Source organism: Macaca mulatta, chromosome 3 (assembly GCF_049350105.2).
Source record: "Macaca mulatta isolate MMU2019108-1 chromosome 3, T2T-MMU8v2.0, whole genome shotgun sequence".
NCBI lineage: Eukaryota > Metazoa > Chordata > Mammalia > Primates > Cercopithecidae > Macaca > Macaca mulatta.
Window position 1 is genome coordinate 134,372,807 of NC_133408.1, and position 15,589 is coordinate 134,388,395.

A 15,589-nucleotide genomic window follows, 5' to 3' on the forward strand; every position below is an offset into this window, starting at 1 on the left:
TTTGGATGTGACAGAAACTGAGGAAGTTACCAAAAACAAGGGTAACTTAGATATATAAGTTTACAAGCATGCAACAATTTACTATAAGAGATTGATGAATAAATAATGTAAATATCTGGTCACACTACAGTGAATTTAATCCCAACAATCACACATATGCACACGTTCATGTGCACGTGCATGCACACACACACACACACACACATCATACATACATTTGGAGCCGTATCAGTGTACCTGACCTTAGGAGTGGAAGAAGTTGGTGTTCATGGTAGTGGTGTGTGTATTTTGCGGTGTTAGGGGCAGGTTAGTTACCAAAGATAAGATACGTCATTTTATTAGTTTTAAAGGCTGGAGTTACCATTATTATTTTTCTTTAAGAGAATTTGTGCTTTGAAGATTGATCTTATTTCTGAACACAGTCAAAGTAATTTGGAGCTGTATTTGGACAAAGTTGCATAAATGATCTGAACAATGCAAATTTTGGTCAAGGGATATCAATGAAGAGAGTCACAATAAATAAACTGATTTAAAAGATAATTTTACTTGGCAATATTGATCAATGAGAGCCTGAGGAGAATAAGTACCTTCATCCACAGAGTGTCTTTTAAACTTAGTATGTTTATAATTGTACATGGTAGAGCACATTTTCTAATGGATTATTTTTAGTAGTGTTCCCACTTTCCAGTCAAACTACTTACTCTATTTTTCCAATAAATTGTTTAACCTTGAAGGATTTCTAAAGTCCTTGTCAAGCTCTACAATTCTTTCATTTTGTGAAGCAGTCAATATTTTGAAGCACAAAATGGTGCAACTTACACCCCAAAGAACTGCTCTCGTAGATGGTAAATAACACAGATCTTTGTGATGGGGTATTAAATGCTAATTGAATGAACAGCCAAAACCACATGAAATGAACCCATGAAAAGATTTGTGTCTATTTACTTTGCAAGTTAGTACTTTCAAAATACCATTATTTATGTCTGTGTGATGTTTATTACTCTGTGTGTGTGTGTGTGTGTGTGTGTGTGTGTGTGTGTGTGTTTCCCTTCATGCCCCACCTTTTAAGCCAATGGGTGGAAATACTAGTTTCTTCAGTGAGACTTGCTTTCAATTTTTCACCTCAATGCTGTTTTGCATTATTTTTTAATTCTATTCATTTTTGGAAGAGCTCTCCGTTATACTTACGGGAGTCTACTCCAGATCCCAGCTGTAGTTTATGCCAATTCTCTTTTTTGTTTTTCAGTATTTCCTTTCCCCATGCCAGGAATTCAGTTTGGATGGCCCTTTCACATAACTTGCCTGGGGGTCTCATTAATAGCCCTTTGCTTCAATTCCACTTGCATTGTCTATTTTGATATATGGTCCTATTTGGACAATTACTGCCTTTGAAGATTTGTGTTTTTAGGCCGATGACACTTTCCGTATTTATTGATCTCTGTTGAGCTGTGGTTTTTGTGCTTACTTTCAGCATGTCACTTACAACCTACATGAGAGATTTAGTGCCCACGAGTTACAGATGTGCTTTTGCTTCACTTCCATCTGTTTTCCTGTCTGAGAAATTCCTAGGAAAGGGTTTATACTGTTTGCTACAGCTTTTTTTTTTTTTTTTAATTGAATCAACTCTGATTCTACCTGAAAAGGACTGATTCACATGCCTAGATTTACCTAATTGAATGTGCTAAATCTTAGAAACTGAGTTGTTTAGGATAGTGTATTACACCAGTCCTGTATTTCCAATAATTTTTATGAGTTTCTGAAGTAGTTAGAAAAACATGCTCTCCATTTCTGTTTGCTTAGTCATTAACAGCAAATCATAAATAGTAGTCTCTAAATACGAAGTGTTTTTTTCAGAAAAAAAATAATTGCCTTGAAAGCCTCTATAGAATTTATCCATTAAAACTTAGTGTGTTTAATACCTGCCACAAAAGGTTTTGTTTTTTGTTTTTTTGTTTTTTTTCTTGTCTATCCTTTTCCTTAGATGTTTGAGTTTGTATATTTTTATTTCCTCTAAGGTATTTCAAGATTATTAGTAGGTGAGGTAAAAGACTCTATGTTATTATATGTCAAGAATTTTGGGGGGCTTCCTAAGTATCAGAAATGGGACAAAAACCTTTGAAAATAGTAAAGGGCAAGTGCCGATAGATCTTCCTCTAGTCAAGAGAAATGGTATCCATAAATTTCTCTTTATATTAAAAAATGCTTATAATTTCAGTTGCCAAAGAAAATAAGTGAAGAGATATTTGTTTCTACATGTTATATTTCTACATGTTCTATGTTACATAGTTGTTTCTACATTTGTTTCTACAACTTAACTTACCTGAGTTGGTGGCCAAATATGGTTAGGTGAAAACTCACAACCTTATTTTTAAAATTCATATTATTATTTTTGCCTTTACTTTTTAGTGGTCAGACCCTTTTTTTTTAATCCCAATGAACCAGGTACATGAAACATAGTTATAGCATTGCAACTATTGCAAAAGAAGACCCACAGGCTAAAAAGTGAATTTCAACATAGTTTGTTTCATTTGATTTAATGAGCATAACTTCACTATCTTCCATTAGTTCACTTAATGTATTGAAATATACTCATTTAAGATCTTCTTCACAATATAGTAATATAGGTCAATATATGGCATACACTTCTAATGAGTGTCCTTGGGGCTTATGACAGGTTTCACTTTTTGTTTCTACCATGTCATGGTCATAGTTTCAACCTTCTGAATAGGCCACCCTGAGTTTTGATTATCCTTATCATTATTTATTTATACAGCCCCATGAAGATCATTTGTACTAAGTTTTCAAAGAAAGATTCTAAAATCTGTCTCTAGAAATAACCCAGTGAAGATTGAGACAACACAGATAGATGTAGATTGGACAGTTGCTGTGGGATCTATTATAAATGACAAATCAAGCAAATAATATTAATGATGGATTGAAATATAACAGGCATTAAATCAAAAAGATAAAAGTATTAAATTTCTCTAATCTTATTTGTTGAATTTGTAAAAATGGCCAACAGGAAGCCTGTATGTTTGCCTCCGTGTTAGTTTGAGTAATGGAATAGGTTTTTATTAATTTATAATACTGTAGTATTTATATCACGCTTCAAAAGAAGGTGAGTAGTATTAATTCAAACTAAAATCTATAAGCATAAGTGTTACTAATGGGTAGAACAGGGAGTGGGGCACACAAAGGATGCATATATCATGGTTTTCAAAGAGTCTGAGAATTTCATTCTCTTGCTTGCACAAAGATACAGAAGAGCAGTATTAGGTAAAATAACTAAATGTTAAGCAAAGAATAATTTATAACCTCTAACTCCAGCATCAACTATTTTTTTAAAGTTCTTAAACTTTGTCATTATCCAGTTTCTATTGATTTGAAAATAGTATCCTTCAACTTAAACTCATTAATAGGGTTACAAATCTCTGCATACAAATTAGTAGATTAACAAAACACTTGTTTTCAAATATCTTGTAAACTGATTTTATAAAATCTTCAGGATTTAAGAGCATAGGAGCTGAAAGTCAATTATTACATTTTCCAAAAGCCACTATTATCTAATATATAGGTTAAAATGACAACGTTTATAAAGTACTGAGGGATCCTTGAAGAGGATGGATGGTATATACAGATAACATCATGTTTAACAGAGGAACCCAGCATAGTGACCCAAAGGTCAAAAGGCACACTCAATAAAAGTTCAGGTGTGACAGCTGCTAGCTACTTTACATGTCTATGTAAGATTTATAAGAGTTTGAGTTTTTCTGGGACAGTAGAAGGAAAATGTAATGCCATATTACCCTGCTTTAAGTCTGATCTACCTATTAGTAGACGCTATGATTAGAAGATCTTAGTAATTCGTAACATGTAGCCATCATACCATCAAACGACTCAGAGGTACTATATTTTAAAGCTGCTGAAGTATTGCAAATTGTGGTTTGTTTTGTCTTTATTTTTTCTTTTTTTAATTAATCATTTTAAATTAAGAAATATTGCAAACACCTAGAAAAGTACAGGAAAAAGAAAACAGGCAGCCTCTCTACTTACCACCCAAATTGAACACATGTGATCAGGCTTGTTTACACATAATTTCTTTGTTACTTTCATCTGCATCTTTGAGTAGAGGGTGTCAAGGCTTTTGGAAACCTGGCTACAAAAAGTGAATGATAAACAGTGTAGAGACTCACAGAAGTGACTGGTGACTAAGAACTGCTGATTTTGACATCTTAATAATAAATCTGTTGTGTTAGTGAGATGGTTGTATTCTTTAGAACTTCACAAAAATAAGCAAGGAGGTGACAATTTAGTACAAAAGTGGTTACCTCTCTTTCAGCCCTCTCCTGGGCTTAAAGTTCTTAGAGGAGATTGTGTGGATATGCAAACAAATCCAGGGACTGAGAAACTGGTCAACAAAATCCACCCAACTGACATTTCCCTGCAGGAGAAATACAACTCCTTGTGAGTTGAACTTTGCCATCTCAGGTCATGCTTCTGGATGTCTGTAAGAGTTACTATCCAGTCATTAAATGCTTATAATCCATTCCTGAGTGCTATTATCTCGGGAACTGTATTTGTTTCCCTTCTGACCACAGGTGGCTTTCATCTTTGGCTTGGATTTTTTTTGGTTTTGTTTTGTCTTGGTTTTTTATCTTTTTATTTCTGAGGGGCTAGAGAAGGCTGTAGGATGGGTAGGTAAGATTATTTCATTCAAAAAATTTCATTTTTTTTTAAATCAGGTTAAAAGAAATGCAGGTACAGTATAAATCCCTTCTCTGTCCTTCAAATCTAGATAGGATTATTCTACTAGTTAGAATGTTCTCATGGTTACCTTAAATATCAGTGATAATTATAAATAGAAAGGGAGGCAATGTTTGAAAATGAACATTTATTGTCGCTTTTACTTAGTAAAATGTTTAAAAGAGGATACAGTTGTTCATTTTTATGAAGTAATACTGTGTATGCCTGTTAAAGGAATGTCATTAAGCTGATATTCTGCTTATATATGTATTCACTTAACAAAATAATTTCAGCACATATTCTGAGTTGGGTAAGCCAAACTTGAGTCTCTGGCATTATATTCATGATCACTGATATCTTTGTTTATATTTATTGAATCAACACTATTTTCAGTATTCACTGCTGACCCTCTCAAAACATACAAATGTAGGCAAAGAAAATTTAATAAATACTATCAATATATAAGAATGCATTAAAATAAAATTGTTTTTTTTTACCAGTGCTCTTCTTAGCACAACTAGAAAGCTGATGAAAAATGTAAAGATTCAATATATTACTTTAAAAAGGTCTAAGTCAAGGGTCATGAAATAGATGGGGAAATATATTTTTAAATTTATTTAAAATTATCTTAGTTTCTGATAATTCCAGATATACATCTTCTCACTGGAATCCTACTATATGTGAACACAGAACTCATTGTTACATTAGGAGAAAGATTCAATATTTTTGCTCATTCTTATTAATGTATAGACTTTTTTTCATAAATGATCTGAGGATATTGGCATTAAAAATAAGTCATATCTAGATAAATCTGTCTGCATCTGCAGACATCTGTAATCATCCAATAACTAGCTGAAATATACTTTATTTTTTAACAATGATACTCATAATAAAATTATTGTATATAAAATATAAATGTAAGAGCAATTACTGACATTTTTTATAAGAGAGTCACTATATAGAATATATTATGCATTTTCTTAAAAGGAAACTGATTATTTAACTTCCTTACCAATTACTAAATTTTTTAGTAGTTCTTCATGTGAACTTAATAACATACAGACACTCTGGCCTGGCATTAAAGCTTTCCTTGATCTTACCCCAATTTACTTTTATAACTTTTTCCTTCACTATTTTAATTGATCTCAGTCTTCAACTAAACACAGTTTATCCTGATTCTCCCTAGATGTGCTGGATTGTTCCACCCATTGTCCTTTTCCCTAGTTTCCAGCACTAAGTGTATTTTTCTGAACCAATTTCTCCGTATGTAGTTTGGTCCCATCAATTATTGTAAAAAGTGAGCATTAAATCCAACTCTTCAGTGAAGCTTTTGCCATTTTCCCACTATAATGAAATTTTAGAGGAAACTCAAACTCCTTGGCCCTTAGTCTATACCATTCTGAAAATTTTTTCAATTTTGTCTTTTATTCTTAGTTATGTATTAACTACTAATCATGTCTTCATTCAGCAGTGATAGGGATTTAGTGACATATCAGGAGTTGAGTGGAGGGAATTTTACGGAGTGCATTGTCTAGCAAGAATTAAAAATTATTCAAAAACCAATTAAAAATTATTGTGCTTTTTATTATCACCACATGCCAGTAATTGTAAACAGTATCAGTGACAATATGCTAATCATAGAAGAGTCTTTTCAGTCTAGATTTTAAATTGTTGTTTACTACTGTGTATCTATTATGTATATGTATATGTGTATATATGGATATTTGTGAGGATAGTCAGCCGCCAGCACACATGTACTCAGTTACACACATGTTCCAAGAGTAAGTTCATAATGATTTGGAATCATTTAAAATTTAAAACAGTGAGACATAGTGCAAACTATGAGGTGTGATAGTTTGTTCCTTAAGTGCCAATTTTTAGTTCGTACATGAAATATTTTATTGAGTGTTGTTGCTTTTAAATTTCAAAGTTATTATTTTAAAATTGTGTGTTATAAACTACGGAGCAAATAAAGAAAATAATAATTGTTCCTGAGTTTTACAGAACTATTATTGAAAATGTATCTTTTGTTTAGTGGGAAAGGAATGTAAAAAATGATTCACTCTGGGTATCACATACCATAGATGCCCGTGGTGTTAGGTGCTAAGGCTATAAACATACCTCTGGTCTCTGGTTTCCTTTCCTTCTTCCCTTCCCCCTTTTTTCATGCATAGTATTTATATGATTTCAAATTCTCCTGTTTGTTGTAGTCACTTAAATGCCTTTCTCTAATTTAGTTTAATTTCAGAGATAAAAGAAGAAAGTTTCTAGATATTCAGACTTGAAACTTAACAGTTAACTTCTCATTAACTTTACAGAACATAGATTGATTCAAGGATAAATGATTTTTTGTAATTTATACTTAAATGTAAATAAATTATTGGAAAAGATAGGCTCCAGTAGTAATTTAAATAAATTAGTTTTATCATAAGCACAGCAGAGCTAGTTGAGTCAAATGAACGAAAAATCATACTTATTCAGTGTTCACAGGTGTATTAGTCTGTTTTCATGCTTCTGATAAAGACATACTGGAAACTGGGGAATTTATAAAATAAATAGGTTTACTTGGACTCACAGTTTCACATGCCTGTGGAGGCCTCACATTCCAGAAGGCAACGACGAGCAAGTCACATTTTACCTGGATGGCAGCAGGCAAAGAAAGCTTATGCAGGGCAACTCCTGTTTTTAAAACCATCAGATCTCGTGAGACCCATTCACTATCACGAGGACAGCATGGGAAAGACCCACCTCCATAATTCAATCATCTCCCACAGAGTCCTTCCCATAACATGTGGGAATTATGGAAGCTACAAAATGAGAGTTGGGTGGGAACACAGAGCTAAACCATATCAACAGGTATATATTAATTTAAAAATGAGAATATAAATTTTTATGCTGAATTATTGAATACTGTGAATTTTTTTTTTTTTGGAGACAGAGTCTCGCTGTGTCTCCAGATTGGAGTGCAGTGGCGCGATCTTGGCTCACTGCAAGCTCCACCTCCCCGGTTCACGCCATTCTCCTGCCTCAGCCTCCTGAGTAGCTGGGACCACAGGCGCCCGCCACCACGTCCGGCTAATTTTTTGTATTTTTAGTAGAGACAGGGTTTCACCGTGTTAGCCAGGATGGTCTCGATCTCCTGACCTCGTGATCCACCCACCTTGACCTCCCAAAGTGCTGGGATTACAGGCGTGAGCCACCACGCCCGGCCTGTAATCTTTTTTATTGTGTAATTGATTTAAGTGTTTATGTTTTGCTAAATGCTTAAAGAACATTTTTAATGAATCATTTCAGAGTAAAAATAAAGAACGGAAAATATAGATAAATATTATTTAAAAGATTTGTTTTGGTTTTGTTTGCTTTTGAGACAGGATCTTGCTCTGTCACCCAGACTAGAATCAGTGGCACAACCATGTCTCACTGCAACCTCGAACCCCTGGGCTTAAGCAATCTTCCTTCTTCAGCCTTCTGAATAGCGGGGATTACATGCACACACCACCACACATGACTAATTTTTGTAGAGATGAGATCCCACTATGTTGACCATACTGGTCTAGAACTACTGGATTCAACTGATCCTCCTGCCTCAGCCTCCCAAAGTGCTGTGATTATAGGCAAAAGGATGGTTTCTATATATGTATTATTATGCATATGTTTATGTTGCATTGATGTTTAATCAGTAAGATATTAAATTTGAAAAAGACTTTTAAGTCTATAAAGAGACATATTGCTAAAGGCTACAAATACTGTTTTTAATCCTATAAATACTATACAAGCCAGTACTAGCATTCATTGAACTCAAGTTGCCTAGGACTATGCTAAGCATTTTATAGACTTTTTTTTCCCCATTTACTCATCAAACTAACCGTATTTCAGCTGGGTACAGTTGTATGCACCTGTAGTATCAGCTACTCAGGAGGCTAATGTGGGAGGATCACTTGAGCCCAGGGGTTTGAGGCGATGATCTTACCTGTGAATAATTACTGCACTCCAGCTTGGACAACATAGAAAGACCTCATCTCTGAAAAACAACAACAAAATTAACTAACCATATTTCAAGAGATTTATCATTTTTATCAATGAGAAAGTAGAGACTTAAAAAAATAGTCTCTTGCAAGTTATGAAGCAAAAAAATTGGCAGGTGGGATTTAATTTCAAGTTGCCTTTACTATTACCTTATATGCATCTACTCATCCAGTAGAGCTGAATTGCTTGTATTGAATTCATTTAACAATGAGAAAAACATTTAAGATTGAGGGCATATACTATCTTTTCCCTTATTTTAAAGTTCAAGGATTCAATATCTGAATCCCGTGTCTTTGTAAACAATGGCATCAATAAAACACTGTAATACCTGTAATAGCTACCAGTTTTCGTGAATGAAAGAATTGTGCTGGTAAATATTTATCTTTTGTTTTTTTTTTTTTTTTTTTCATGTCAGAATGATGTAGGAGGACAACGCAGCCTGATAAACAAGTGGACGACTTTTCTTAAGGCCAGATTGATTTGCTCAATTCCTGGAAGTGATGGGGCAGATACTTACTTTGATGAGCTTCGTAAGTTCCTTCTTTCCTCCTTTCTTGGAAAAGCCTCACTGCCTAATTAAGTAACTTGGCATTTGTTTCCCTTTGGCTCCAATTTGGCCTGATTAATTATAGCTGAGCAAACCTTACAGGAGTGGTTCTTACTGAAATTCACATGCAAAGTACACGGAAGTGCTCTAGGTTTGGGCACACGTAGTAATGCAGTAACTCTTCTCTTTGTAAGAGTCCTCAAAGTAAGTGAAGGAAAAAAACTCCAGCAAGACACAGAAAGGTATGAGCTCTGAAACTACAAAGTTCATCCATTCTCTGTGCAGTCTTTCATTTTGAAAGGAGCCACCTTCTATAGGTAGGAAAAGTTGGATTCCTTGTTCCACGGATGCCCTCTGCTGGCGAGTACAGGAGACTTGGTGAACACTGTCCCTCCGACTTGTTGATGAAAAGAATAAGCACAAGCAGTAGACAGCTTTTTCTATTTCACTTCTCCTCTTCACTCCCTCAAAAACTCCTTCCAAGTCCTAGAATGATTTTTTTTTCTTTTTTGGTTGTGTATAATGTTAGCATTATTAGCTTTTAGCTTCTTGAACTTGTTCTTGTTTTTGCCATGTAATGTATAAATGATAATCTGTATCATTAAATTATTTCATCAGTATTGTGTATTTTACAAGCTTAAAGTATATATTGAGTAATCATGGATGACCTCTCATATTGTGTGTAAGCACATTCACATCTTAATCTTTTAAAGAATATTATTCGCACATAACTTACTGTCAATACTGCACTAATTTTGGGGTAACTATTTCCTTACGGTTACCAAATAAGTAAATGAGGCTGGGCGTGGTGGTTCACGCCTGTAATCCCAGCACTTTGGGAGGCGGAGGTAGGCGGATCACTTGAGGTCAGAAGTTCAAACTGTCTGTTAACTAAAAATATAAAAAGTAGCCGGGCTGGTGGTGGGCACCTGTAATCCCAGCTACTTGGGAGGCTGAAGTAGCAGAATTGCTTGAATCCAGGAGGGAGAGGTTGCAGTGAGAAAAGATCGTGCCACTGCATTCTAGCCTGGGTGATAGAGCAAGACTCCATCAAAAAAAAAAAAAAAAAGAAAGAAAAGAAAAGAAAAAAAAAGGTAAATTAATTACTAACGACACAATTATAGGACAGAACTTTTTCACATTAGAGGGTAAAAATTACTTATTTTTTGGTTTGTATTTTCTATGAAATCAAAGATTTCTAATTGGAAACTGCCTTAGAGATTATCAATTGTACCATACTATACATAGTCAGTGAGAAAAAATCAATCTTATATTTGATTTCTCAAGGCATAATATAGTGCCTCTGTTATTTTAATCTTATAAACTGTTTAGATTTTCAGAGTTTCAGTCGTATTAACAAAAAAGCAAATGTAATACTGAAAAATAAGAGTAAATATTTATTTTTTCCCTTTAATAGAAGATATATATTTACTCCCCACAAGAGATGAAAGAAATCCTGTAGTATACGGAGTCTTTACTACAACCAGGTATGTTCAACAAAATGCTTTTAATGCTTTTAGAGAATTGTATATGTATGCAAGCCATTATAGTTATAGGATCTTTTTGTCCCTGCCTTTGTAGTAGCATGTCGTAAACATTTTTTTTTCATTTTACCATTTTACTTAATGTTCCTTAAAAATCATTTAATATCAATGTAAAAATCATATATTTTTTCTTTTTACACCAGCATAGCATTCCCTATAATACTTACGACAAGTTATTTAACCAGTCATCTGAACGTGGACATTTCTGTTATTTCCAAACTCCTACTTTTGCATATAATGCTTCAGTGACTAATCTTGTTCAAATGCCATTCCCCATAGGAACAAATATATCTGTGAGATAAAATCCTAAAATAAATTTTCTGTGTACAAAAGGCATATGCAGACCGGGCTCAGCAGCTCACTCCTATAATACCAGCACTTTGGAAGTCCAAGGGGAGGATGACTTGAGCTCAGGAGTTCAAGACCAGCCTGGACAACACAGTGAGACCCAGTCTCTACAAAAATAAAAATAAAAAAATTTAGCTGGGCATGGAGGCACATGTCTGTAGTCCCAGCTACTCAGAAGGCTGAGGTCAGAGGACTCTTTGAGCCTGGGAGGCAGAGGCTGCAGTAAGCCATGATGGTACCACTGTACTCCAGCCTAGGTGACACAGAGAGACCCTGTCACCAAAAAAAAAAAAAAAAGTTGTTTGCATATATTAATCATCGTAATTCCAAGATATGTGTCATACTGATAGTACTAAGGAAATACGTGGGTAAATGTTTAAGTTCATTTTTAAGGCTATAATCATGAGATGGGACACTCTTAAGTTTTAAAACATCATCACATGCTATCCTATTATCATTTCCCAGTTACCCTACAAAGATAGGTGTGGCTATTATGAGTATTTCACCGCTTTACTAATTTAGGCAAAGAATGTTTACATTACTTGCTCAAAGAGAAGCAGCCTATAAGTAGTAAAAAAAAAAAAAAAAAAAAAAGATTGAAAATGAAGATAATTTCATGTTTTCTACTCCTGTATTTTTGTCTTCTTTTTGCATAATGCTCTCATGTACTTATCATTGAGACCTTCTGACTTCCTTAAAAGCTGTACTAGCATCGCTGGGCGTGATGGCTCACGCCTGTAATCCCAACACTTTGGGAGACCAAAGCGGGTGGATCATCTGAGGTCAGAAGTTTGAGACCAGCCTCCCCAACATGGTGAAACCCCATCTCTACTAAAAATACAAAAAATTAGTCAGGTGTGGTGGTGGGCACCTGTAATCCTCGCTACTCAGGAGGCTGAGGCAGGAGAATCACTTGAACTTGAGAGGCGGAGGTTGCAGTGAGCCAAGATTGCACCATTGCACTCCAGCCTGGGCAACAAAAGGAAATTCTGTCTCAAAAAAAAAAAAAAAAAAAAAAGTTGTACTAGCATCTATGAAACTTTCTCAAATAATATGTAGGCCCCCCTGCCTTAATTTTATTGAATTCAGTAATTTAAATTTGACTATGTTCAAAACACACCCTTACTCCTGTTCCCTATGACTGCCTACATTGTTGGAAATAGTTTTCATATTTTCCAGTTTTGCTCTCAATCGTTATCAATGTATATTGACATCAGCATAGAAGGAATTGAAGATACTGATATTGGTACTGAAGAAAAGGTCTTACTGCCTCCTAGTGAATAAATTTTTAATCTATTTATATGCACAATATAATTTTTTTTCTGTGGCACAATCCTCATTTAGTTCACAATACCTTATTCATAAACTGAAATGCACTGCTGGTTCAGAATATATCAGAAAACAAAACACTATTTGGTTAATTATAAGATATAGGATGTGAATGTTTAAATATGAGAATAAAGACGATTTCCTAGGAAGCTGCTATTTTGGACTCCATTTTTCTGTTAATTTATATCCTAATGTAAAAAGGTATAAAAAGTGCCTCTAGTCGAGTATCTCAATCCCAGTTCCATTGGCACCTTTCCAATTGCAGCACTTTCTTTGAAGTCACTGTGCTCCACACACAAGGCACGGATATGTGCCAGGAAAATATAGCCCCAAGATAGTTCGTTTTTTTCTCCTATTAAGTTTCTGCCCACCCAGAGTTTGAAGTTACAAGTTGGTTCTTTGTTCTTCTTATACTTTATTCGTTTGTTTTTAATGCCATCCTAAAGACCAAGGTGACATTGGAATGCATATCACATCCTTTGTCCAGCAAGAAGACATAATTAACCTACAATAATGGCAATGCCATTAAGCATGAGGCATCATACCTTTAAAATATCCTAGGCAGGTTCTGTGATTTTTGTGGCAACACCACCTCTATTCTCAGCAGCTACTTTTCTCCCACCTACCTATTTACTGTTACCTCTCTAAAGGTTCCCATTAATGTCACTCCAAGAATATTAATAATTGAGTTTCCATGCTAGAGAATCATTAGCTTGTTAATGCTAAGATGTTTAATATATTTCTTAGATCATAAAGGGTGATCTCATTTTTGAAAATGGGAATGATTAAAAGTTTTCAACTCAAAGTATCTTTTAATTTCTAGAAATAAAGCAAAATAAAAAGACATCTGATTAGTGTTCATTTTTATTAGTTTGCAAAAATTTGAAAACATTCCTATGGAGTTTTTTGCCTCTTAATACTTTCTCTAATCCTGCGTAATTTTAATTACTTTAAGTATCAGATGAGCTGCTGTAATACATAAACTCATAAATTTAAGGAGGACCAAAAAGAAAAAGATTGTTTCAACATTTTAAAATCAGTTTAATAAAAATCATATAAGTAATTTAGCAAATAATGTTTATAGATATTCATTCATTGTAAGAAAACAAATGAGAGTATTATTATTAAAATATTTAAATAATTATTTTTAAAATAAATAATATCACTTTTTTATTTTGTAAGCTCTTTGAAATGCATTACACTATGATAACTTTAAATAAAATAGAAGAACATATAGAAAAATATAACAATCTTTCATGCATATATTCCTCTTTATCCTCCAGGGTTTGTTTTAGATAATTTCTGTTTATCTATTAGGTGTCAATTTAGATGACACCTCCTCCCTGAAAACTTAGTTGGCAGCCCAATACTGGGTACCCATGCATGTTCTACTTTGCTTACCATATTTACTGGCAATGGAGTTATTATTGCACCTTGTTTAGAATTGTTTGGCTATAAGCCACTTGAGGACATAGGTACATTGTGTCTACAGTGCTCGTCAAATTTAATGTGCTAAGTAAATTTTGTCCACAGCACCTGCTGGTAGTATGTGCTCAATCAATGTTTATTGAATTCATCAGTGAATGATTGAATGATGTCGCTTATTTTTTCAGCTCCATCTTCAAAGGCTCTGCTGTTTGTGTGTATAGCATGGCTGACATCAGAGCCGTTTTTAATGGTCCGTATGCTCATAAGGAAAGTGCAGACCATCGTTGGGTGCAGTATGATGGGAGAATTCCTTATCCACGGCCTGGTACAGTATGTATCCAACCTAATAATCAAATTATTTTCCTAAGCTCATATTTAATTCCTAATTTAATTGTGATAAATTCTGCTATTCACCAGAGCCACGTGTGCTGTAATAACCATTATTTATTTGCAGTGATGTATTAGCATTTTCATCCTTCATTTAAATTTAACATTTCACTAAGAATTTTAGTTACTTTGAGAAACAATGGACTATGTCATAAGGATGTAACCATGCTGACAATATGGAGCTTATCCCCAGCATGTTTATGTTTATAGAATCACTGGAAAGATTTAGTTATCTAGAATGACAGCTATTCTAAATTAGATGGAAATGTCAAAGAAGTATTATTTCTCACATACAGCTCTGCAGATAGCTCTAGTCTTCTAATCCCCACTTCTACTTTGAAAAGACCATATCATAATGGTTCACTTAATTTATCTCTTTTTTGGTATGCATTTATCTTTTCTTTACTTAATTGTACCTTAGAATAACATGCATTTTTTAAATGGGAAAGGAATTTTAGACAACCCTCAGTCAAAATTTTTTTTCAAATAGTATAAATCATGTTTAAAGCACAAATGATGTAAGAATGTATTTTAAAGTTTATACAGTTGTTTAAAACAAAAAACAACTGCAGTTCAAAATGCTGTTATATGCATTTTAAGTAAAAGGATTTTTAAAACGTTTGTTGATATTACTATGACAGTTTAAGTTATGTTAACATCAGGATTATTTATTGACCTAATATTAGAGGAAAAATGTGTTTTTTCATTTTGGATTTATTCTGAATATTACAACCAAGAGGTATAAAATGATTACCAAAATATCTGAGAAAAAATATTGACTTAACTCCTCAAGTTTTACTGAATATTATCTTTTCATATGTTCATTCTTAAAGGAGAACCAGCTGGTAGATATGCTTTCTGAATTCTGTTTCCATCTTCCTGTTATATAACTTAATTAAATTTGGGAAGCATACTATACAACCATCTCTATTTTCCCCTTAATAATTCCTCAATATAAATTTGTTTCAAGGATAGTTTCTGACTTGATTATAAAGTAATAACGATGTTTGTGAAAGCGTGTTTTTTTTTTTTAAATAATAGCATGATTTTCAGGAGTCATTTTTTAATTTTCTCACTTTTTAATATTGTGATAAGAACATTTAACATGAGGCCTATCCCCTTAAATTTTTAAATTTACCAGCCATTATTATTGAGTATAGATACAATGTTGTACAGCAGATCTCTAATGCTTGTTTCTCTTAACTAACAGAAACTTTATATCCACTGATTGGTAACT

General features: G+C 33.7%; 1 protein-coding gene across 1 annotated transcript in view; it reads left to right on the plus strand.

The window, feature by feature from the left end:
* The window catches only part of SEMA3D (semaphorin 3D), a 193,242-nt gene that overhangs the window by 138,365 nt on the left and 39,288 nt on the right, over positions 1–15,589 (plus strand). The window contains exons 10-12 of the mRNA XM_028846124.2: positions 9,185–9,299; positions 10,734–10,803; positions 14,151–14,295. Of these exons, the coding sequence (XP_028701957.1) occupies positions 9,185–9,299; positions 10,734–10,803; positions 14,151–14,295 (330 nt within the window). The remainder of the gene's footprint in view (positions 1–9,184; positions 9,300–10,733; positions 10,804–14,150; positions 14,296–15,589) is intronic.